A 23,250-nucleotide genomic window follows, 5' to 3' on the forward strand; every position below is an offset into this window, starting at 1 on the left:
CGGTCTCCTGGGGTTAGCCGGACACGGTGACCACACGCCGGGACCTGGGCCGGATCGCTGTGCGTGTCGGTCTCCTGGGGTTAGCCGGACACGGTGACTGCACGCCGGGGCCTGGGCCGGATCTCTGTGCGTGACGGTCTCCTGGGGTTAGCCGGACACGGTGACCGCACGCCGGGACCCGGGCCGGATCGCTGTGCGTGCCGGTCTCCTGGGTCAGCCCGACACGGTGACCACACGCTGGGACCTGGGCCGGATCTCTGTGCGTGCCGGTCTCCTGGGTCAGCCCGACATGGTGACCGCATGCCGGGGCCCTGGCTGGATCTCTGTGGGTCAGCTGGACACGGTGACCCCACGGCGGGGCCCTGTAGGGCTTGTGAGCTCCCAGCACTCTGGAGGTCAGGTCCACGCCCTGAGGGCTCCCGAGAGCACCAGGCAGCCTTTGCCTGCAGTCGCGTTGCCCCAACCTCTCCGTTTTGGTTTTGGTTTTGGTTTACAATTGATTTTAATTTATTTGAAAGCCAGAGTTAGAGATTCTCCGCCTGCTGGTTCATTCCCCAAGTGGCCACAATGGCTGGAGCTGGGCCAGGCCAAGGCCAGGAACCTGGAACTCACCCAGGTCTCCCACGTGGGCGCAGGGCCGCAGCACCTGGGCCAGCTGAAGCTGGGTCGGAAGTGGAGCAGCCGGCGCCACCTGGGGTGCCGGCCCCGCGCTCGTGGGTTGTCAGGGAACACGGGTTGTGCACCTCAGGAGTGTGCTCCGTGGGGGGCTCTGAAACTCCAGCTGCGTCCCCACTTGCCCACGCGGTTGGTCGGTGGTGCTGGTAGTTAACATTTTCAGTTTAGAGAGGGACAAGCAGAAATAGCATGGTCCCATCCATTGGTTCCCTCCCCAAACGCCCACAGCCCCCGGGCCGGGCCAGGGCCACCGGCAGGGGCAGGGAGCCCGATCGCCCTCCAGGTCTCCCTGCCGCCTCCCAGGCCGGCGCTGGCAGGGAGCTGGAGCTGGCGGTGGAGCCGGGCGCGGGCACAGCTCGACCAGTGCCTGCCCCGTTGTGAGTGGGAAAAGACTTAACGGCCACTTGAGACGGGGCCGTCCCGGGACCTGCTGCTCGCGATGCGTGGGGTCAGGTGGGCGAGGGGCCCAAAGGCTGACCACCACCCCCAGGGCAGAGGCCCTGGGCGCCTCTCAGCCTTCTGCATTTTGTCCATTCATTCAAGCTGCCGGAGAGGGCCCCACGAGCCAGGCCCTGAGTGACACGGACGTGGGGTGGCTCCTTCCTTGTGCTGTGAGTGACAGGACATGGTGGTGGTGGGCTCCCTCGTAGGCCGTGGTGCCCAGCACCTGCCTGTCAGATCTGGCCAGGCCTCCCGGAACCAGACAGGCAGCAAGCGCCTGAACCAGGTGGGGAGAGGCCGGCTGGCCTCGCTGCCCGGGTTCTGGGGCTGCAGCCCGGAGGAGAGGGGTGGCAGGGCCGGCCTGAGTCAGGGTGACTCAGGTCCTATGCGCCAGGCCCCCTGGGCTCACCTGCAGGCCTGGACGCCGGGGCCTGGCAGGCGGGCAGTGATGAGGTGAGGAGGGGTCTCAGCTTGTACAGGAAGGGAGAGCGGCAGCTGTCAGGGGCCGGGGAGCAGGACCCCGCCAGGGGCCATCCCTGGGCACGGCCACCCCCGGGAAGAGGGTGACGCACGGCTCCCTCAGGCCGGCCCCATCGCCAGACCGGCTGGGCGAGTGCCTGGAGGGCCCGCTGCCCGCCAGGGGGAGGTGACCTCGCTGGTGAGGAGCCGCATCCGGCCTGGCACAGCCGGGCTCCGGGCGGGAGCTGGGCGCGTCAGTGGCCTCGGCTCATGCTGTCGCCACTACGCCCGAGAGCCCAGCAAGCGTGGGAAGTGGAGGCAGCCCCTCCTCAAGACCCCCACGCCACCTCCCTGCCAAGCTCCCACTGTGGGTGCCGCTCCCCTGTGCCAAGTGCCCGGGCTCAGCTGGGAAGGGGCTGGCCCCACGCTTGGCCCTCCCCCGGCATCACCAGTGTCCCCTGCTGGGCTTGACCGAGGCGAGGACGCTGGGGCCCGTGTCTGGGTGCCCCGGGGCTCCCGCTCGGCCCCTGGGGGAGGCCTGCGTGTGCAGGGCCAGGAGTTGGCGGGTCCAGGGGTGGGTATGGTTAAGAGGCCCTCAATGTGTCAGCTAGGAGGTCGGGAATCGGCTGTGTGTGTGTGTGTGTGTGTGTGTGTGTTAGGAAGTTGGGAATCGGCTGTGTGTGTGTGTGTGTGTTAGGAAGTGGGGAATCGGCCTGTGTGTGTGTGTGTGTGTGTGTTAGGAAGTGGGGAATCGGCCTGTGTGTGTGTGTGTGATGTTAGGAGGTCGGGAATCGGCCTGTGTGTGTGTGTGTGTGATGTGTTAGGAGGTCGGAAATCAGCCTGTGTGTGTGTGTATGTGTGTGCGTGTGATGTGTTAGGAGGTCGGAAATCAGCCTGTGTGTGTGTGTATGTGTGTGTGTGTGATGTGTTAGGAGGTGGGGAATCAGCCTGTGTGTGTGTGTGTGTGTATGTGTTAGGAGGTCGGGAATCGGTCTGTATGTGTGTGTGTGTGTGCACGGGGCCGCAGGGCTGAGGAAGATGAAGGCCAGCAGCAGCTCACCGGGGAGCAGCCCAGGATTCACCCCACACGGTCCTGCCCAGACCCCGAGAACCTGCCGGGGCCCAGCCTCGTCCCCCAGGACAGCTCCCCGGGAGAGTCCGCTGCTCAGCCCCACGGGGCACCCAGCCCGACACCCCACAGCCCCCGCCCCGGGGCAGGCCCCGGGGGGCCGCCCCTCTGCCCGTGCCAGGTGGGCTCCCAGCCTGGCGGCACTGAGCGGTGAGACATGGGGAGGAATTCGCCCGATTCACGCCCAGGCACCCTGCGTCCTGGGGGGAGGAGGGGGGAGACACGGGAGAACTGACCCTGTGCCCCTATGAGCCCGGGTCAGAGCTCGGGCTGTGTGCCCAGCTCTCGGCGCTCTGCCGAGCCGCCCGCTGGCCTGCCACGTGTGTGCTGTCCACGGAACCACGTGGCCTCGCTGTCCCGGGCTGAGGGACCGGGGCCCTTGCTCAGATTCTGTCTGGAGAGGCGTCCAGCCGTTCTGATGCCTGCCCCGCCCCAGGAAGCCTGCCGCCTTGCTGCCCACTGCTGTCTCACATCTGAGTTCTCTCCTGCGTCAGGTCCAGAGCCCCCTCCCTGTACGTCCCCACTAACACATAGACAAGGGCAGGAGCCTGGGTGCCGGGCAGGAGGCTGGACGAGGGCACCCCAGGGCGGCGGCGTCCACAGGTGGAACCCGGCCCCTCCTGGAGCCCTCAGCCCGTGTGTTACAGGCAGCCCCCCACCCCGGGCTCCTGGACCCCTGGCTTCCCCCGGCGCCCCTCCCCCACAGTCCACCAAGTTGGCCCCCATGCCCCACCCTCACAGTGCTCCAAGCCCCACTGAGCTCCTGTGGAGAGATGGGGTCCCCCTTCTCGCCTGAGGCCCCAGCACACAGTAGGTGCTCAAGTAGTGCAGAGTGTGGGGGTTCCTGGAGGCCCAGGTGATACTGGCCCCTGGGCACCTGCATCCTCCCACCCCCAGAGGGGCCCCTGGCTGGGGCGTCCTCGCTGGCTAGCAGCCAGGCCCCATCCAGGATAGTACTGGCCGGAGAGTGGGGAGAGCTGGCGGCTTCCCACAGTCAGGCCGAGGGGCCTCACCCCTCCTCCCGGCAGCGGCTGGGGGCTGGGATAGGCCACGGGTCCGCAGGGCCCAGCGGGGCGGGTCCCAGGGCTGGCTCCCTGCTGGAGGTGCCACTGCCTCAGCACTTGCTGCTGGAACTCTGGACCTCCAGTGCCTGCGTTTCCATTTGTGCGGCTCTGGACACCCCGCGCCGGGTGGGAGTGTGGGAGCGGGCAGCCAGGGGTCCCCCCTCTGCCGGCCCCACCCCCACCCCTGGGAACCTGGGAGGAGCTGGCGCTCGCTTCCTGCTCCCCATTAAACCCTTTAAAGGAAGAAGGCAAATAAACCCGCCCCAGCCGGTAGGAAGGCCGCGATGACTCAGCCGCGCCGCGCCCCTTGCCGGCTCCGGGGAGGGGGCCGGCCTCTCCCGAGATCCCCTCCGGGTCCTGTTCTAGCTCTTTCCCTGGCTACTTGGTCCAGCACAGGCTACTGAACCCATTTCACAGACGGGGAAGCCGAGGCCTCGGAGGGGGGTCCCTCCAGGTGCGAGCGGGAGGTGGCCAGGTTGGGAGGGCGCGAGGGCATCCCCAAGGACCAGCGCCCGGGCGGACGGCGACCCTCCCTTCCCCCCAGGAGCCCTGAGGCCGCAGAGACCGACTTCGGGGCGCGCGGAGGGTTGGGGGGTGTCCCGGGGATGAGTCAAGGCTGGCGGAGACCACGCGCGGGCGTCGAGGGGCAGCCAGGACCTGACGCGCAGGGGTCAGGGCCCGAGAGACCAGAGACCGAGCTGATCGAGGGGGCGCGGCTGGGGCCAAGGGGGCGGAGGCCTAGGGGAGTGGCTGCGCCCCGAGGGGCGGGGTCGGTGGCCCGAGGGGGCGGGGCCGGCCGCGGGTGGGGCCGCTCTAAAGGCCGCTCGCCAGGGTCGCGGCGGGCACAGCCGCCGCCGCCGCCGCCGCCGCCATGAAGACCCCCGGCGAGGTGCTGCGCGAGGGCGAGCTGGAGAAGCGCAGCGACAGCCTGTTCCAGCTCTGGAAGAAGAAGCGCGGCGTGCTGACCCCCGACCGCCTGCGCCTCTTCCCCGCCGGCCCCGGCGCGCGCCCCAAGGACCTGCGCTTCCACTCCATCCTCAAGGTGGACTGCGTGGAGCGCACGGGCAAGTACGTCTACTTCACCATCGTCACCACCGACCGCAAGGAGATCGACTTCCGCTGCGCGGGCGAGAGCTGCTGGAACGCGGCCATCACGCTGGCGCTCATCGACTTCCAGAACCGCCGCGCGCTCGAGGGCTTCCGCGGCCGGCAGGAGCGCGCCGCGCCCGCCACGCAGCCCGACGCGCGGGCGGCCCGCGCGCCCTGAGCCGCCGGTGAGTCCGGGCGCGGCGCCGGGGGGAGGGCGCGCTGCGGGAGCCCGGGACCCCGACCCCCGCCCGTCCTGGCGCAGCCCCCTGACCCGGTCCTCTTCCCCCACAGAGCCGCACGCAGGACGAAGCAGGCCCGACTGGCGGCGTGGCCACGACGGGCAGGAGCCCCGGGGACGCCCGCTCGCTCGGCTGGAGCCCGAGGCGGCTGCGCCCCCGCCCCGCGGACCGGGACCTTGGCGCGCGCGCCGGGCGCGGGCGCGTTAACTTATTGCACGCTCCGGGTATTTATTGTAACGGCTGTTTGTCGTCAAAGCGTTCTTAATATTTTGTTTTTGCACCGCTGTGTCCGACCCGAATAAAGGACTGTTTTTTTCTACCGGCGCCTGGCACGGAGTTCTCTGTCCTGAGGGCTGGGACGCGGGAGCAGGCGGCGGGAGGGGCGTCTGCCCCCTCCACCCCCGCACCACCTGTCCCGCCGCTGACCGGAAGGAAGCGCCCGCCCACCCGCCCTGTTGGTCCCCCCTCCCGCGCGCCTGGACCCTGGCAGCACCGGGAGTCCTGGCACCCAGAGCGCCGTGCGCCGGTATAGGTCTGGGGAGAAGACGCGAGAGGTCTGCGCGTCTACGCCAGGCCAGGGAGGTTGGGTGGGGGAGGCCCTGGGCCGCTTCCTGAGACACCCCCCCCCCCCCCGAGCCCGTGGCCTCTGCCCCTCCTGCCTGCTGGTAGGGGGCTGGGGGGGCTCCCCGTGGGCAGAGCTAGGGGGCCTTTCTGGCCGGAGAGGGGGAGTTGAGGTGGGAGAGGGTCTCCGCTGGACGCGGACGGGGCTGTCCCTCGGCTGGGTGGCCGCGAGGCCTGGGTGCTGAGTCCGGGTGTTTGCCTGTGAAGCCCCCGTGCTGAGGGCTGGAGTTCTTCCAACGCGATAGAAGCGGGGAGCCGGGACCCCCACCCCGGCCCACCCGGGGTCTCCCAAGCACGTGGGCTTTCTGAGCCCCCAGTCTGCGGCCTGGGGACGGCAGGCTCCTGAGGCCTGGGCGGCCGGCGTCTCAGGCAGGGCTGGGAGTGTTAACATCCGCTGGCAGTCCCTCCTGCTGCAGGCACCGGAAGTCGCGTCCCACCTGCGTCCCTGGACACAGGGCTGCCCACAGCCCCCTCCCCGCACCGTGCCACGCTGAGGGCCGGGCCCCTGTGCTGGGGGCCCTTCTGAGCGCCCGGAGCTGTGGGCTCGGGGAAGGAGCAGGCCCCCCGGCACTGGCCACCATGAGGGGAGTGGGAGAGGGACCACCAAGAGACCAGGGCCTCTGGGGCAGGCGTGGACTCCTGAGGCAGGTCTCCCTCCCACGCTCGGCTTCCCTGGTCTGTTGAGCTCTGCCTGTGCCACTCAGGTGGGCGCGCTGGGCTGTGGGTGAGGGCAGCAGCAGGGGGGCTTCGCAGCGGCTCTGCCCCTCCCCCTGCCTCCCTCAGCCCCCCCCCCCCCCCCCCCCCGGTTTCCGAGCGGCGCAAACACCTTTGGGGCCCGAAGCAGCCAGCCTTGGGGTGGGGTGGGGTCCACGAGTTTATTGACGGCCCGTGCCCAGGGACAGCGGTCACTGCACCTTGTCCTTGTGCGCAGGCGCCCCCCAGAGCGCCAGGAGAACCAGGACGTTGATGGCGAACTGCACGTGGCCGAAGACAGAGACACCAAAGCTGCGGTACAGGAGGCCGCCCAGCGTGGGCCCCAGGGTGCGGGTCAGCGGCGGCACCGAGGCACAGAGGCCCAGCATGGTCCCTGCGGGGGGGCAGGGGTCAGGCACCCGTCCAGTCCATCCCTCCACCCGCAGGCTGCCGGCCTCCAGGCCCCACCCCCACCCACCGCCCAGCCGCACAGGTGTATCCCCCTCCCCGGAAGTGGGTCTGAGCCTCCTCCCTGTTCCAGAAAGTTCCCAGGCACGGAGCAGCCTGGGAATGGGGCCACAGGTCAGGGCAGCAGGCCCTGCCCTGCCAGATCTGCCCAGGATGCCGGCGTCTGCCCCTGGGGAACCTGCCACCCAGGATGTCCGGGAGAGGCATGGTCCCCGGCCTAGGGATGGGGTCGGCTGGGGAGGGTCTACCCACAGTGCCAGCGCTTCCTACAGCCACTCTGTCCCCAAGGCCCCCACCTCCAATGGACCCCCTTCCCAGGGCAGGGGTCTTCAGGGAGCTGGTGGATACCCCCACCCTGCCTCTCCCGCAGCCCCGCCCCCCTACCTGTCCCCCTACACCCTCTGCCCAGCCATCAATCAACTCAATCAGGACTCAGTAGGAGCCCCAGCCAGGGGCGGCCCAGCGTGGGGACTGGACCAGCGGCCTCTCCCACTGCCCACGCGCCTGAGACACCGGGAGCCATCCCCACCCCCGTGCTCAGGTTCCCAGGCGGCCAGGGTGGGGCCCGGCAGGATATGACGTGGCCGTGGCCCTGGCCCAGACCTGCCCCACCCTCGGCAGCCAGCGCCTTCTCAGCCATGCCCTCCCCCCGCCCCCGGGGCCTTATTCCCTGCTCTCTGCTCCTGGCCCACCTGCGAGGACACCTGCCATCCTAGCCACGGGCCTGGTCCCCAGGAGCCACGTGGGCCTCCAGACCTCAGCCTGCCCCTCTCAGGCACGGTGGACATAGCGTCCGCCTGGGGCCCTGGCGGCTCCAAGATCTGCCCTTCCTCACTCGGCCACTCGGTGCTTTGGGAGGACCCTGGGCACTGAGACGTGCCTGTTCTGGGGTTGGGGAGGGGCCACCCATCCCCCAGGCGCTGCACTGTCTCCCAGACTGGCTCTGCAGGGGTCTTCAAACTGACGCAGCTGCGCAGCCCCCTGCCCAGCCTCCTGTCCAGTGAGCTCCTGCCCGTGCCCCCGCCTGCCTCGGGCTGGCCAGCAGGCCTGGCACGGGGGTCCTCACCTGTGTCGGAGGGGGGCACGGCCTTGGTCAGCATGCTGTCCGTGACCACGTTGAGGGTGCACAGGCTGAAGACCAGGCCGGGAGTCAGCAGGCAGAAGTGGAAGACGTTGGACATCAGCGCCTGCAGGGGCAGAGGCCGGGTGTGCTGGGGGCGGCCTCCCCGGGGCCCCACCCCCTTGCTCCGCACCCTGACTGCTGCCCCCACGGAGTGGCACTGAGCGGGGCTGGGGGCGGCGGGGGCCCTGTGGGCAGACCCGGGGCTCCGGCGCACTCAGGCTGTGCCCGTGTGCAGGCGCTGGGGAGTGGGCCTGGGAGCCCCTCACTGGTGGGGGCAGCCCAAGGAGGGGCTCTCACCATGGCCAGGCCCACCAACACGAAGACCAGCACGCTGGCCCGGAGCAGTGCCTCCTCCGAGAACCGGCGACTCAGCCGCCCGATGACCAGGCCCTGGACCAGCTGTGAGGGGCGAGAGGGAAGGGCGGCACCTGCACTGCGGCTCCCTGCCCGCCCCCAGCCCCCAGGGCAGCAGCCGCGTCCAGGGCCGAAGACTGGGCCTGGGACACCTGCGGCAGCCCCAGCCCGCGGAGAGGGGGCTCCTTCCGGCCGTGACTCAGCAGCCGGCCCAGCCCTCGGGCGGCTCCCAGGCCTGGCTGCCTCCTATCTGGTCATCACGGCTCCTCCCACGCCAGCCAGGAAGTGCCCGGGGCAGCCGCAGACCTGGCTGGGGGCCAGCTGGGGTCAGTGGAGTCCAGGGCTGGGGCCCCCTGCGCCATGGAACCGGACCGGCCACTCTCCCCACTTCCTGCCTGGCTTAGGGAAACCGGTTCTGCCGACAGCGAGTGCCCCATGCGCCAGCACCATGCTTGCTTTCGCCCCGATTTCTACCGCAAGACGCCTCTCGGGCTCGGCCTTTCCAGCCCCGGCTGCTGCTGGCCACCCCGCCCCTCCCACGACTCCCACCTCCCAGCCGGCACCGCACCGCAGCCCAAGCACCACCCCCTCCTGCCTTCCGTGGGTCCCCTGCCCGTGTCTGCTCCCCCAGCCCCGCCCTCTTCCCCACGGGGTCCCCAAGGCCATCTGAGGCACCCCAGCCCCGCCCCCACCCAGCCCTGGGTCCCACTGGCCCCGGCCCCTTTGCGCCCTGGGCTCCCTCCTGGCCTCTGCTCCATGCAGCTCCTGCCCCGATGGCTCCCCTGTCCTCCGAGTGACCTTTCCACTCCCCGACACTGGAGCCCTGACCCCTGACCCCTGGCATACAAGGGGACTTCAAGAAGTTCACGGACAACGGGCCCAAGTGTTTACTCTGGCGCAGAGGAGTCGGCGACCTATGCAGTCATCCCTCCCGGCCCGATTCCCGCGTTTTTCCACCAAAATAAACCTTTCAGTTTCATTTCCGGTGAGCTCCCGGCTGGGGGTCAGCACTGGAACCTCAGCTCAGCTCTGCGGCACCCCACCCCCGGTGCTCCCTGAACCACCTGTGACCCGGACGGCCCTGGGGAGGGCGGGCGGGGGCGCCTCAGCCTCCTCCGGGGGCAGAGTGACGGTGACCCCGGCCCCCACCCACAGGGAGCCGTCGTGGGGCAGGAAAGGGGTCACAGCGGGAGCCGCCGGAGGCGCCCGCAGAACCCAGCCAGCCCCCAGCTTCCTCCTCTGCCCCGACCGGTGTTGGGGTCCCCAGCGCCCCGGGCCCTACCCGGACCCTGTGCAGCTTGCCCTGCGGTGTCCTGTGCTCGTCCTGCGGCCCAGCTGCTCCCGGGCAGGGCGCCCTGCGGCCAGGGCTGGTGCCCGTGGGAGGGGCTCGAGGGCCCTGCCTTCAGCTGGGGTTTGGGCTGCGCTGGGCGGGCCCTGGCCCCAGACAGGCTGGGAACAACCAGTGCATAGAGCCCCACGGCCACCACCCTCTGACTACCAGCGCGGCTCTCATTCCCCGGGTCGGCCCCCACGACCTCTCCCCGGCCCCGGCAGTGTTGGGGCGCTGTTCCTCACGGTCCTGGGGCTGCGGCCCGGGCAGCAGGAGGCTCAGCGGTACCAGGAGTGCCACGCACTCACAGCACGGCCCAGCGCCCCTCGCCAGCTCCCCAAGCCGCGCCCAGGCTGTGCCACCAGGCAGAGGGGGGCAGGGCAGCCACACCCATCCCTGCCCCCAGCCCAGTCCCGAAGCCGCAGGGAAGCTGGGGGGACAGTGTTCACCCCAGGGCCAGATGGCAGCAGGAGGGTCTCCCTCGTGGGACGCACAGCCCCGGGCACGGGCAGGAAGCAAGGGCTCTCCCACCTCCGGCCGGGCCGAGGGCTGGTCCCATCCGAGGCCCACCCCGTCCCCAGCCCCAGGCTGCACCGGGCACCCCGCTCACCATCTGCAGGACCCCAAAGAAGGACATGAGGTAGCCGGCCTGGGCGGCCTCCAGCCGGAAGAAGTCCATGGAGATGACCGAGAACATGACCATGAAGATGCCTGGGCGGGGGAGGGGACGGCACCGTGGGCTCCACAGCCCTGCTCCGGGCCGGGCCGGCTGTGCCGAGGAAACGCTCGCCCAGGCTGGGCGGGGGCTGGGCTCAGTGGGCGCCTTCCCTGGGGGCTGCTGGGCTGGAAGGTGCTGGTCCGGGGGGGGGGGGGGCGGCACGGTCGGGTGGGGGCAGGGCCCTGGCCCTGGGCTCACCTGAGGGCAGCCCGGAGACCACCTTGACCAGGAACACCCGCAGGACGCCGGGCAGCAGCAGCAGCCGGGAGATGGCCTTCAGGTCAAACACGCTGGCCGTGGGGCCATCTGGGGTGCCAGAGACACGCTCAGGCCACCGGGAGGCCCCGGCCCCAGCGGCCCGAGCAGCCTCGGCCTGGCCCAGCCCGCCCTTGCACACCTGTCACAGCAGGGCCTGTGGACGGGGACTCCCCCCCAGCAGCTCCCCCAGGCTGTCAGGGCCCCGCCTACTTCCCGGCCCCCAGGGAGGCAGGAGGGAGGCCCTCCACCCCACAGCCAGGGCAGTGACCAGGAGGCGTTCCCTGCCCGCTGGACTCCCCCGGGGGTGGGGCCTCTCTGGGCGGCTCCTCCCCGGCCTCCTGTCCCGGGGTCGGCGGGGGGGGCCCAGGTGGGTCTCTGCATCCCAGACCCGGCTCCCGGTCACCGAGCAGGCAAGTGGGGGTCGGGGGGAGGGGAGGCCAGGCCAGCCTAGCCCGAGTTCCTTCCCCCCACTGCGAGCCCCAGAGCTGGGCAGTGTCCCCACGCCGGCGTCCTCACGGCCCCCGGGACACTCAGGGCTTTGCTGCCCACCACGTCCACGCTGGTCCCCCGGGGCCTCTGCAGAACGGGCTGACTTGGTGTCAGAAGCCGGCAGGAGCTTGAGGAAGGCAAGGGGGAGTGGCCCCCGACGCCCCTCCCAGGCCCCCTTGGCTGGAGTAGACTGCCCTCCCCCGGAGGCTGGCCCAATGGGATGGCGGGAGCCTGCGCCTCGCACTGGCCCAGCACCTGGGCGGGCGCACCTGGTGGGCTTACCTGGGCGGGAGGCCTGGGCGCTGGCGCCGGCCCCTTTGGTGCTGGCTGGGATGCAGGTGAAGCTGAGGACAGCTCCTAGCAGGTTGACCACGAGGGACACGATGGCCGGGCACTGAATCCTGGGGGGACAACGCCGGGCTGCACGGGTGCCCCACTGCCCTCTGGTCCCAGCAGGGTCGCAGTGGCTGGGAACAGCTCGGAGCCGGGCTTGGGCTGCACTTATCAGGTGCAGATGGAGGGACCCAGGACGCTGCCTCCACCTGGCCCTCAAGGCCTCTGGGGACCGAGCAGGACAGCTCCGGCCGGGGGGGGGGGTCCCTGGGGTCAGGACTCCTGGGCGGCAGCACAGGGTGAATTTACTGCCAGCCTTGCACCCACCGCGTCCAGGGCACACTGCCCTGCCCCCCAAGGACTGGAGCTCAGTGGGCCCCTCCCGCTTCCTAGAGGGGTGGGACATGTGGGGCCTGCGGGTCTCAGAGCCCCAAAGTTCTGGCACATCCCACAGCCACCGTCCCCCTCACCCCTCACAGCAGAGGAGGAAGCCCCGCCCCCCCAGGCCACCTCCCCTCGGGGCCCTGGGCCCTGCGCACACAGGACAGCGCTGGCCCAGTCCCTCCGGGGGACACGGGCAGGACAGAAGGGCTGCCCCGCCCCCCCAGGCCACCTCCCCTCGGGGCCCTGGGCATGGGCTCACGGGCTGGACCCCGCCCTGAGACCCTGGTCGGCAAACATGGGAGCCCCTCCCCTGGGCAGCCCAGACCTCACCAGAGCCCCCAGATCTGCCTGGGTCAGGCACCCAGGTCAGCACCCGGGGGCACCCCGCACCCAAAAACAGGCCAGCCCCAAGCTGCGAGGGCCCCTCCAGAGTTACACAAAAGGACTCTTCCCAGTCCTCCCCACCTCACCCACGTGTGTGTGTGCACACAGATGCACAAAACACATGCCTGCACCACATGCCACACAGCACAACCTGTACACACAACACACATCTGAACACGAGTGCACACCTGCACACAGGACGCACACACCCATCACACACCCCTACACACATGACACACGTGGCACACACACCTGCACATAGGGCATCCACGCTTGCGCACAGGGCACCCATGCCTGCACACACACCACACACATGTACACACGTGTGCACCCACACCTGTGCACACACCACACACACCTGCACACACAGCAGCACACGCATCACACACCTGTACACACGACACACACATCTGAACACACATGAGTGCGTGTCTGCACATAGGACACACGTGGCACACAGGACACATGTGGCACACACCTGCACACAGGGCACCCATGCCTGCACACGTCACACACACTTGTGCACATCATACACGCCTGCACACAGGGCACCCACGCCTGCACACAGGACACACAGGTGCTTTCATGGTTTTCTCAGTGGAGCTGTGACCAAGGGCAGGGCCGGGCTGCGTTATTTTGTCCACCCCTTGCTTCTCCTGGTGGAACAGATGGACAAGAGATTGCAGATGGACACACGGACACTGCTGAAAGAGGACCGGGACCCTCCATCCTTCTACCCACAGCCCTGCCCACCCCACACCCTGCACCTGTCGCCCCTGTCCTGAGGCCTCCCGGGAGGGCACTGGGCCTGGAGCCCTCCTGGCCTGCCTGGGCTCAGCTCACTCGTCACTCCTGCTGGCTGAGAGGGGTCACCACGTGCCTGGCACCTGCTGCCAGGGGGCAGCTCAAGGCCAGGCTACGGACCTCCTGGGCTGCAGCCCCGCTCTGTCCACCTGCAGGTCAGGCGGGGCTCACCTGGCCCTGACTTCATGCACACTGGCTTATGGGGCGCCGTCGTGTCGCCCCGCCCACACCCCCAGCACCCCAAGGTCCTGTGACTGGAGCCACCTCTTGAAGTGGACATTGGCCCCCCTGGGCCTCTGCATCCTCCCAGCCCCGGGACCCCCAGGCCACAACCACGCAGACCGCCCCAGCGCCTTCGCAGAGGCCGGGACACAGCCCCCTCCTCATCTGCTGCCCAGGACGCGCCCCCCCCCCCCGCAGCACCGTGGAAGGGAGCGAGCGCCCGGCTACTCATTAACTGGAGGGGACTCTGCGAAGCAGGGCTCCTCTGCCCGGTCAGAAGTGCCCAGAGGAGGACCTCGTGAGGAGGTGCTGAGTCACCCGGGGCCGGGGGCAGCGGTCACAGCGGGCACCACTCCCTGGCCAGCTTATGCCCAGGGGGCCGGGCAGGCGACCTCCAGGGTCTGTGGGTGGACGCTTCCCCAGCCCAGCCCGGGCCCACTCTGGGGCGGAGCCCGCCCCTCCTGGGACTCAGTGGGCTCAGCAGGAGGGAAGGGGGGTCGGTAGGCTGCCTTGGCACTGGCCCCACGCAGGCTGAATCCCCAGCAAGTGGGACTGGCTCTGTCCCAGCAAAGCTTAACCCACATGCGGTGCCGGCCTGGCCTTGACCTGTGGGTCATGGCTGGCTAACCCGAGGGCCGTCCCCCGCCGCTGCCCTCAGATCCACGGACAAGCTGCACTCGGCGCTGAACCTGGATGACCCAAAGCCTCCCGAACACGACGCGCCGGCTGGACCCTGGCCACCTCGACTCCATCCCGCAGTGACCCCTTGGGGCAGCCGACTCCGCTCTCCCTTGCCCCCACGTCCGTGCCCAGCAAACCCAGGCGCTGCCCTCAAACCTGATCAGGGCTCCGACTCCCGGGCCTGGCTCCCTGTTCTCCCCACGGGAGGGACTCCACTACAGACCTCGCTCTGGCTCCCGCGGCCCCCAGGACAGAGTCCTCCAGGCCCCTCCCCATGGCCACCCCCCCCGGCTTCCTCGGCTCCAGGGCCTGGGCACCACGTGGATGGCTGGCTGCCCCTCGGGGCTGGCATCCAGCTGCTGGCAGGCACTGCGGGGCCCCAGGCCCAGGTTCCCGAGTGCGGCTCTGGAAGCCGCAGCAGCCATGCCCACCGCCTCCTCCCACCTGCTGGCTGGGCCGTGGCTGGGCCCTTTCTCAGGGACAGGAGCCCCTGGTGGCGGGGTGGACAGAGAGGGGCAGCCAGGGGAGCCCACGTTGTGCCTGGGTTCCCATCGAGGAAGGAGAAGGCAGCTGGGAGAAGCATCGAGGAAGGAGAAGGCAGCTTAGCTCTTGCCTGGTAAGGGCTGGGGCTCGAGGTGGCGCCATGGCAAGGCTGCCTGAACCAGGAGGGCAGTGGCCGCCAGTCCCTGCCCGAGGGGCTGACACCCGGGGCCCAGGAGCACCTGGTGGATGAGGTAGCCCACAGCCCGTGCACCCTGGGGCCTGCGCAGATGGCCCATCTCGTGGGACACAAGCCCAGCGCGTGGCCACAGTCACCAGCACGGGCCCTGGTGCCTCTGCCTGCTCTGGGCAGCCCACCACAGGGCTGCAGGGGCTGCTGCAGCCACAGCGCCCCTCCAGGACTCCAGTGTCCCGGGCACAGCACAAAGACCTGCATGGGGTTCCCCACCCCCTCCGCCTGCAGCCCAGCCCTGGGCCTGGGTGGGACGAGGAGCTGGGGAGGGGGTTTCAAGTTCCCACTCCTCAAAGGAACGTGGAGTCGGTCCTGTTCTGCTCAGACGTCAAGGTTCTAAAGCTCCTGGGACCTGGGATGAAAGGAGCCAGGCGAGCTGGCGGAACATTCTGGAAGGTGAGGGTGGGGGCTGCCAGGAGGGGGAAACGGGTGTCTCCATGATCAGCAGCTGGGATGGTGAAAAAAGGCAGGTGAAGAAGACGGGGGAACGGCGCCCACCGGGAGGGCAGGGGCAGCGTCCGGGCGAGGCCGTGTGCTGGGTGCCAGACACCGGGCACCACCAGGGCCGACGGAACCTCGCAAGGTGCGGGGATGCAGCCCTGCGCACTGGAGCCGGTGTCGAGGCCAGCCTGCCTGCCCCGGCCGCAGGTGTCCAGCCCCTGTGGGCGCCGGCTCCCCACACTCCTGACCAGCGGCGAACCCCAGTCGCCTGCACCCCCAGGCTGCCCCTCCTCCTCGTGCCCCCCCCAGCAAGGCGCTGCCCAGGCCCAGCTCCGCCAGCCACGTCCCGCAGTGAGCAGAGCACGCGAGATCCCTCTCCGAATGAGCTCACCCTTCCTCTCCTCCACTGCGAAACCAAGGCAGACTCTGCCCCCTGCCCCCGTGGCCGCCCTGGTCCAGCTGCCCGGGGCTCCGCAGGCCCCCCTGGACCCCAGGCTGTCTCTGTGCCCCGGCAACCCACCCACTCCAGGTTCCCACGCAGAGGTCCCTGGCCCGGGCTGCTTCGTTCCCCGTCCACGCGAGGCCCAGCTTGACTTCACGGCGCCAGGACGGGCCTGCCTTGCCAGTGTGCCGGCGCCCCAGGCCCCACGCGGCCGCCTGCCCTGGCGTCCTCCCACCAGAACCCCTCCCCCACGAATCCAGGTCGCCCCCAGAACCTCCGCGGGCAGTTGGAAAGGCACGCGCCCCAAGAGGAACCCGAGAACTGAGGCCCAGCGACCCCGCCCCCGACAGCCTGTGCCCCCCGGGGTGCAGGCGCCTGCCCCATCCCCGCCCCGGGCCCTGCCTTGATGTCCTGCAGGTAGAGTTTGACTCCCACGGGCGCTCGGACGGTCCAGCCCGGGCCAGCGCGCGGGCCAGCGGCGCCCTCTGTCGGCCACGCCGCGGCGCGCTCCCTCCGCGGGCCGGACCCCGACGCGCCCAGCGCGCAGACGGCGACGCCGGGCTCACGCCACTCACCCGTACGACTCGCTCAGCGTCCCGCCGAGCAGCGAACCAAGGATGACGCCGATGCCGAAGCAGAGGCCGAGCCGGCCCAGGGCCTCGGGCCGCTCCTCAGGCGTGGACAGGTCGGCGATGACCATCTGGGCGGCTGTGGGCGGGATGGCCGTGAGGTGCGCGGACCCCCTGGCCCAACCCTCGCCGCTCCAGGCCTCGCCTGCCCCGCACCTTTGACCCGCCCCCTCCCACAAGCCACGCCCCAGCCCCCTTTTACCCACCCACCTCTCCCCACCCACATCGCGCCCCACTTCCCCTGCACCTTTGACCCGCCCCCTTCGATAAGCCACGCCCCAGACGCCCTTTCCCCTCGCCCAGGCCATGCCCCCAGCCCCCTCCCCCCGTCTACCCCTGCCTCGGAGCGTTGCCCATCGCCCCCGCCGCCCACCTGGCATGGTGTGCATGAGCACCGCGGGCAGGCGCGAGGCGAAGAGCAGGGCCACGCCGGGCAGCGCCGGGCTGCAGGAGGCCGCCAGCAGCGCGTAGAGCAGGGAGGCCGCCAGGAAGGAGAGCAAGAAGGCGGCGCGCGCCCCGCGCTGGTCCGCGAACCTGCGGAGGAGCGGTCCCCGCGTGACCGTGAAGACCCGACGCCTCCAGGGGCGTCCCTGCAGCTCCTCCTGCCCGGGGCCCCGGCTGTCACCCGAGATGTCACATCCTCTTCCTTCAGAGCGCCTGGACGTCCTGGCTGGGCCCCGGGGAGCCCAGGGCGGCTGAGGCGCCGCTGGCCTGGGTTCATCCGTGGGTGTCACCCTGGGGACCCCTCCCCCTCCCGGGGCACGGTACCTGCCGAACACAGGCCCGCCCAGCAGCTGAAGCACCCCGAAGGTCGTTTGCAGGTAGCCGAAGGCCACAGGGTCCAGGCCCAGTTTCCGGGACAGATACTGCAACGGAAGAGGGCCCGGGCTGAGGGCTGGGGGCGGCGCCCAGGACCTGCGGTGCGGGTGCCGGGGCTCTGCCCTCCTCTCTTGGCCGCTGCCTGGCCCTCTGCAGGGCCACTGCGCTCGGGGCTCGGAGAGGCGTTCATCTGCTCGCAGGTTTGTGGGGACCCCTTAGCGGCCTCGGGGAGGTGGCCGGTGGGCCAGCGGGGCGGAGCCTGGTCTGTGAGGCCCTCACCCCTCCTGGGAAGGTCCTGCCAGGGAGGAATGGGGCCGGACAGTGTCCCCTGGGGGCCGGGGTCCCACAGCCTGTCCTGTCCCAGGTCCCTGGGGCTCACCCTCGCCATCGGAGCTCCCGGCCCGTGGACCGTGCCCCACCCCAGCCCCAGGTCCCTGTGCCCTGACTCCCAGGAGCCTGACATCTTCCCAGAGATAACTGAGCGAGCCGGGGCCTCAGGGCGGGCCCTCGCCACGTGGCTGCGCCCTTACTAGAAGGGGAATTTGGGCCCCAGGCCCCCAAGGGGCGGCAAGGTGACAGCACACACGTGCGGACCCAGCCAAGGTGGGCCCTCCCCGCTGCTCTCAGAGGAGCAAGGCCCTGCTGCCGGGTGGGTCTCGGACTTCTGGCCGCTGAGACAGCAGTGTACTGCCCAGCCCGCCTCGTGTCTGGACGCCTCTCTCTAGAGATTATGCGAAGGGCACAGCGCCGGAGACCGACAAAGATGGAGAGACCGAGAGAGAGGAAGAGACACACAGAGAGCTCTGGAGTGCCTGTGACAGCCAGGGCCGGGCCAGGCTGAAGCCAGGAGCAGGGGCGCCGGCCGCATCTCCCCTGAGGGCGCAGGGGCCCGAGCACTGGGCCATCTTCTGCTGCTTTCCCAGGCTATCAGCAGGGTGCTGGATGGGAAATGGAGCAGCCGGGACTTGAACCGGCGCCCGTGCGGGATGCCAGTGTCACGGGCGGCTGCTTAACCTGCTCTGCTGTGCTCCAGTGGTGGCCCCATCTTTTTTGTTTGTTTTTTTTTTTAAGATTTATTTATTTGAAAGGCAGAGTGACAAGGCTGGGGGAGAACGTTCCATCCACTGGCTCACCCCCAAGTGTGCGCAGCAGCCGGGGCTGGGCCAGGCTGCCTTCCCAAGCGCACTAGCAGGAAGCGGGAAGCCAAATTGGAAGTGAAGCCAGACCCTCCAGTGTGGAACTGGCCGTCCCAGCTGGCGGCCTCAGCCGCGGCGCCCGGATGCCCCCCAGACCTCTGGAGCACAGGCTGCGGCATCCTACTCCCCCTCCCCCGCCCCCGCCTCAGTGCAGGTTCAGCCGCAAGGGCAGGGAGTCGTCCCCCGCAGGGCCAGCACTGCCCGCCGAGACCGGATCAGGGCAAGTTCCAGTCCCGGCTGCTGTCTGTCCGTCCAGCTCCCTGCTGATGCGCCTGGGAAGGCGGTGGAGGTGGCTCACGCGCTGGGGTTCCCGCACCCCGTGGGGTGTGCACAGTGGACGAGGGCCGCTGCTTCCCTGTCTCCCTCCCGGGTCGCACTGCCTTTCAGGCAAAATAAATCTTTTTAACCCCCTCCCCCACTCCCATGGACCCTCCTGCCCCCTCCTCACTTCAGCTGCACCCTAGGAGCCTCAGAGGCCGGACCCCGCTGCCCGCTGTGACCCTGCCCCACCCAGGGAGTATGCGCTGTCTCCGCCCCACCTTCTCCCGACGCACCTGCTGTGCACACCTGCTCACCTGCCCACCTCGGTCCCCCTCCCCACGCGCTCCCGGCTCCCCGGGGCACCCCCGTGTCTTCCCAGCTCCCGACACCACCCCAGCGGCCCCCAGCTGCTCAGACGAGATGCCCTTTGCCTTGCGTTCCCCGGGCCACTGCTCTCCCTCGAGCGGCCGCTGCCAGTCCTGCAGGCCTCCCACCTGGGACAGCTGCCTCGGCGGCCTCCCTGCCGTGTGACCCCGCGCTCGGGCTGTCCCAGGTCCCTGCCTCCTCCCAGCCCCCTCTGCCAGCCCCGATCTCCAGGACTGGCCGACTCCACTTCTGAGACTCGGAGTCCCCGAGTGACGCGGGCACAGAGGTCCCGTTCCGAGTCCTCAACTCGGCCTGTGTGGAACTGGGCTCCTGTCCTCCCCAGAGCTGGGGGGGCCCCTTCCAGCGCCTCCTCCCCCACCCCTCAGCAGCCAGTCCCGAGTCCAGCCCGACCCTGGAGCTCCCTGGGCCCCTAGGAGCCGTGGCCCTCTCTGGGCCCCCACGCTGGCTGTGCCCCTCCTGCCTCCTCCCGGCCCTGGCTCCAGGGAGGTGTCCCCACCCCACACCTGCCCCGTGGTTGCCCTCCCAGCCGTGGTACTCCCCCCCAGCACCCCAATGCCGGGGCCGAGGTAGTGGCTTGTTTCGTGGCCTGCTGCACTCCGAGTTCGGGGAGCAGGCTCAGCCGACGGGAGCCCAGCACACACCCACGCCTCTCCTGGAGGGTGACCAGGAGCCACTGCGCCCTTGGCCAGTGCCCAGCCGCCCTTGGGCTGTAGCTGCTCACGCCTGCCAGGGAGAGATGTGTGTTACCCATTTTATGACAGGTGAACCAAGGCGCCTGCCCAGGCCACCGCGCTGGGGAGGGGCCCCGGCTCAGGGAGCCAGGCTGTTGGAAGGTGTGAGCTGGGTGTGGGAGGCCTGGCGGGCAGTGGGAGGAGGCCTGCCTGGCCTGGAAAGGCAGCAAAACCCGATGCCCACGTGCAGCTGGACTCCCAGCCCAGGCCGTGAGGCAGGTGTGAGAGCCAGGCTGCGCCTCCCGGGGGTGGCCCCGACTCCATGAGCCTCAGACTCTGGGGGACCCGGCCCTGGCACCCTGGTCCTGCTGGGCACGCTGGGGGCCAGGACCCCACTCTGAGTAGGCGCAGCACAGTGTGGGGCCCACGGTGGCCGAGCCACTCGGCCAGGCTGGACGTGGCTACTCGTGAGAGTCTCCAGGGGGCTTTTAGCAGCCGCTGGCGATGCCAGGGCTCGGCCCGACCACACAGCCGTGGCCCTGGGAGGGTGAGGCCCTGTGGGCCCGCCCCTGAAGGCTTGTTGAGTGGACAAGCAGGAGTGAAGGAGGCAGGGGGCAGAGGGCGAGCGGATGCATCCGGGACAGCCTGCGGTGGCCGCTGGACCCTGCCGTGGCCAGGGCCTGGCTCCAGGTGCGGGTCGGACCGAGTCCGGGTCCTCGTGTTCCACGGGGAGAGAGAAACTCATCGATTCGAATCCGGCCCCGGGGGTCGCGTGTGGGCAGGTGCAGGGGAGGAGGCGCCCACTTGCTGGGCAGGTGCAGGGTGCCCTGTTCAGGCGCCCAAGGGCCGGGCTGTGAGCTGAGCAGGTGCGGGCAGTCTACAGGGCAAAGGCCTCCGAGCAGGGCAGGAGCCGTGGAGCCAAGGGCAGCATGGAGGGCTGCCTGGCAGTGGGGGTGGAGGGCTCCCTACAGCGTCTCCCCAGGGCACGGGATCTGCTGGTGGGCCTGGGACCCCCAGCAGGCAGGGCGGGGGCTGGGGGCTACTCACAGGCATGATGGAGAACTGCATGAAGAGGCAGGTGAACTCCAGCGCGGTCAGCACGTAGGTGAGCAGCACGACCCAGGGCCGGCGCAGCGCGCCCCGGCTGCTGGGCATCCTGGCGGAGGCTGGGGGTGCAGGAGACCCGGAGGGATCCACGCAGGAGGCTGCTGGGGCTTGGGAGCAGGCGGGGGGGCCAAAGTCCTGTTGATCTGGGTGCAGGCGCTGAGTCACACGCAGGCGGCGGTGTGGGCCTGGGGGACGGAGCTGCAGGACCCCAGCAGGGCTCTCCCGGGAGAACGGAGCGGGTGGCCCGTGGTCTCAGGGCACCTGTGGCCTCCTGCCTCTGGGGGAGGGCAGCTGAGCGCCCACCCCGCGGCTTGCCCAGCAAGGCACCGCCCGCGGTGGAAGCCCTGGTTCCTGCTAAGAGCAGCCAGGGCAGCACCGACCCTAGCCCGGTGGGCCACAGGGGGGCCTCCTCCCGCTGGGGCCCAAGGGAGCGCTGTGGGTGTGAGTGGGTGGACAGAACTCAGCCTGCCGGGACCCCTAGTCAGGGCAGCACTGCCTCACCTGGGGCGGCTCCGCTCCCCTGGACCGGAGGGAACCGGACTCCGAATCCGCACCTGCGTGCACCGCGGCCCGAGGGCAGCCTGGGGAGCCGGGGCCGGCCGGGGCGGGGCGGGGGCCAGGCAGGCGCGGGCCCCCGCCCCGCGCTGGGACCTCCCGGGGTGACGGACGGGGCGTCCGCCCTCCGGGACACGCTCGGGCCCCGCCCCCGGCGGAGCCCCGCCCCCGCGCCCTGGGAGCGCCCGCGCCACGCCCTCTGCGTGCTCATTGGTCAGGCCCGCCCCGCCCCGCGGGTTGCCCCGCCCACCGCTCCCTCCCCCTGGGAGCCATCCAGCGGCGCGGGGGGGGGGGGGCCGAGCGCTGACCCCTGAGCAGCACGGGGTGTCCGTCCGGGGCAGGGGAGGGGCAGCGGGAGAATGAGAGGGAATGGGGGACGGGGTGCCGAGGGGCAGGGCCGAGCTCGCCCTAGGAGGGCGTGTCCCCTGTCACCCCGCCAGGGGGAGGGGCTTTCCAGGTCAAGCCCTGAGCCTGGGCAGGTCCTGCTGGGGGACAACCTCGACAGAGGGCTGGCCTGGGGGAGGGTTGGGGCGGGGGCACAGGAGGCTCAGGTTGTTCGAGTCAGGACATCTGGGGGTACTGGGGTGCCGACGGTTCTATGGCAGGGAGCTCTCCCCAAGGGGTTCCAGGTGCCCCGGGCCCTGGCTGGCAGGCGGGGCCATCACTGGACTCCTCCCTGGGCCTTGAAGGGTGTGGACGGTGAAGAGGCCCAGGGCGGGGAGGGGCTGCAGAGCCTCTAGGCAGGTGGGGAGCTTGTGAGGTGCGAGGGTCGGGGGGCTGGACACTTACCCCTCTTCCTGGGGCCGCGCCGGGCCTGTGGCTGTGAGACTGGCTGGGCTGAATGGCAGGGCAGGGCAGGGGCGGAGGAGCTTCCTGGTTCCGGGAGTGTGGGAAAATCGCCCTTGGGGCTGGGTGAGGAGAGAGAGGCTCGGATCCCTTGGGTTTCCTGCCCAAGGAAGTGGCTTGGCCGGGGGCTTGGCCGGGGGCTGGGCTGGGGGCTGGGCTGGGGGAGGGGGCAGGGTCACCTGCTCTTCCCAGGAGGGATGGAGGCGGGGCTTCCCCACCAGGCCAGGGGCCTCAGAAGGGCTGGAAGTGGGCAGGACCGAGGCCAGTGCCGGGCTAGGGTTCTCTGATGGCGCAGGCGGGAGCGGGGACCCCCAAGGGTGTCAACGAGAAGAGCCCCCTTTTGTATCCCAGGCTGTAGCTCACGTGCGGCTGTGGGAGACAGGGCGCAGTGGAGGCTGCTGGGTCCCCTGCCTTGTATTCTAGAAAGATCCTCTGGCCGCGAGGGCAGCTGGCAGTGGCTGTCCACCTCCGCGGACCGTGGAGAGGCGACGGGGTGGGAGGAGCGGGCTTTTCTGATGGACTGGGCGCCGCTGAGAAGCCAGGGCAGCTGGGCAGGCAGAGCCAGGGGCTGGGGTCCCAGCTGGGTGCCCTCGGCACTGAGAGTATTGGGAGCGCTGATCCTGGGGGAGTCACCCCAGGAGTGTCCGGGGACAGAGAGGAGAGGGCAGGGGGTGGGGGGCAAAGGGACCCAGTGCTGGGAGGAGGAGCCCAGGGGCCTTGGCAGGGGAGGGGGAGGGAAGCCAGGGCAGCTGGGAGTCCGGGGGCTGACTCTGGGGGAGTGGGCCATGGCGGGGTCTGCACAGCTCCCAGGGTAGCCATGCCACAGGAGGGGGCTGGGAATGGCCGGCAGCAGGAGGTGTGACACAGAGAATCTCAGGATGCAAACAAGGTGACAAAGCAGGGAGGGGACAGCCTGGGGGCTGACAGTGGCCTTGGTGGGCCCTGGGCTGGGCGCAGCCCCTCTAGGTTGGCGAGGGTCCCACTGAAGTACAGGCCCCTACTCTTACCCCGGTTGTTTCCTATGGGACACCAGCGGGGACCCCCTTCCTGCCACCAGGCGCCAACTCAGGCCCGGACAGGGTGCAGTGCCAGGCTACGGCCAGCAGGGGGAGCCCTGACCACAGCCTCAGGCCGCTGTCCTGGCGTTGTGGGCCGGCGGGGCCGGCCTCAGCATCTCGGTTTTGTCCTGGGGTTGTCAGGTTGAG

General features: G+C 70.1%; 2 protein-coding genes across 7 annotated transcripts; one reads left to right on the forward strand and one right to left on the reverse strand.

Annotated features, from left to right (window-relative positions):
* The first annotated feature begins 4,347 nt into the window (after positions 1 to 4,347).
* PHLDA2 (pleckstrin homology like domain family A member 2) lies at positions 4,348 to 5,411 on the forward strand. Its single transcript, XM_051841538.3, has 2 exons — positions 4,348 to 5,042; positions 5,149 to 5,411. Exon 1 carries the CDS (start codon positions 4,640 to 4,642, stop codon positions 5,033 to 5,035), a length of 396 nt encoding a protein of 131 aa, XP_051697498.1. The 5' UTR covers positions 4,348 to 4,639; the 3' UTR covers positions 5,036 to 5,042; positions 5,149 to 5,411.
* A 1,162-nt stretch (positions 5,412 to 6,573) lies between these two features.
* On the reverse strand, positions 6,574 to 22,479 carry SLC67A1 (solute carrier family 67 member 1). 6 transcript variants are annotated; one of them, XM_089306919.1, is made up of 12 exons: positions 22,225 to 22,479; positions 21,989 to 22,107; positions 20,585 to 20,800; positions 16,972 to 17,069; positions 16,577 to 16,737; positions 16,150 to 16,282; positions 11,433 to 11,551; positions 10,602 to 10,709; positions 10,296 to 10,396; positions 8,299 to 8,400; positions 7,945 to 8,065; positions 6,574 to 6,804 (listed from the first exon to the last, which is right to left on the reverse strand). In XM_089306919.1, the coding sequence occupies exons 3-12, from the start codon at positions 20,690 to 20,692 to the stop codon at positions 6,623 to 6,625; spliced, it is 1,233 nt and encodes a 410-aa protein (XP_089163045.1). In that variant the 5' UTR covers positions 20,693 to 20,800; positions 21,989 to 22,107; positions 22,225 to 22,479; the 3' UTR covers positions 6,574 to 6,622. The 6 variants fall into 6 exon arrangements, with proteins under 6 accessions (XP_089163045.1, XP_069913977.2, XP_069914062.2 ...); XM_070057876.2 differs by lacking the exon at positions 22,225 to 22,479 and having other exon boundaries at positions 20,585 to 20,787; XM_070057961.2 differs by lacking the exon at positions 22,225 to 22,479 and having other exon boundaries at positions 20,585 to 20,751; positions 21,989 to 22,010.
* Positions 22,480 to 23,250: the final 771 nt, after the last annotated feature.

The sequence above is a fragment of the Oryctolagus cuniculus genome, chromosome 1 (genome assembly GCF_051225735.1).
Source record: "Oryctolagus cuniculus isolate XC-2025 breed Fujian yellow rabbit chromosome 1, ASM5122573v1, whole genome shotgun sequence".
Lineage (NCBI taxonomy): Eukaryota > Metazoa > Chordata > Mammalia > Lagomorpha > Leporidae > Oryctolagus > Oryctolagus cuniculus.

Coding starts and splice junctions, on each gene's coding strand:
- PHLDA2 (XM_051841538.3), top strand. CDS start 4,640: ATGAAGACCCCCGGCGAGGTGCTGCGCGAGGGCGAGCTGGAGAAGCGC.
- SLC67A1 (XM_070057772.2), bottom strand. CDS start 21,410: ATGAGCACGCAGAGGGCGTGGCGCGGGCGCTCCCAGGGCGCGGGGGCG. Junction 16,738..16,971: donor GGCGGGCCTGTGTTCGGCAG/GTACCGTGCCCC, acceptor GCTCCTCCGCAG/GTTCGCGGACCAGCGCGGGG. Junction 8,066..8,298: donor TGTTGGTGGGCCTGGCCATG/GTGAGAGCCCCT, acceptor CTGCCCCTGCAG/GCGCTGATGTCCAACGTCTT.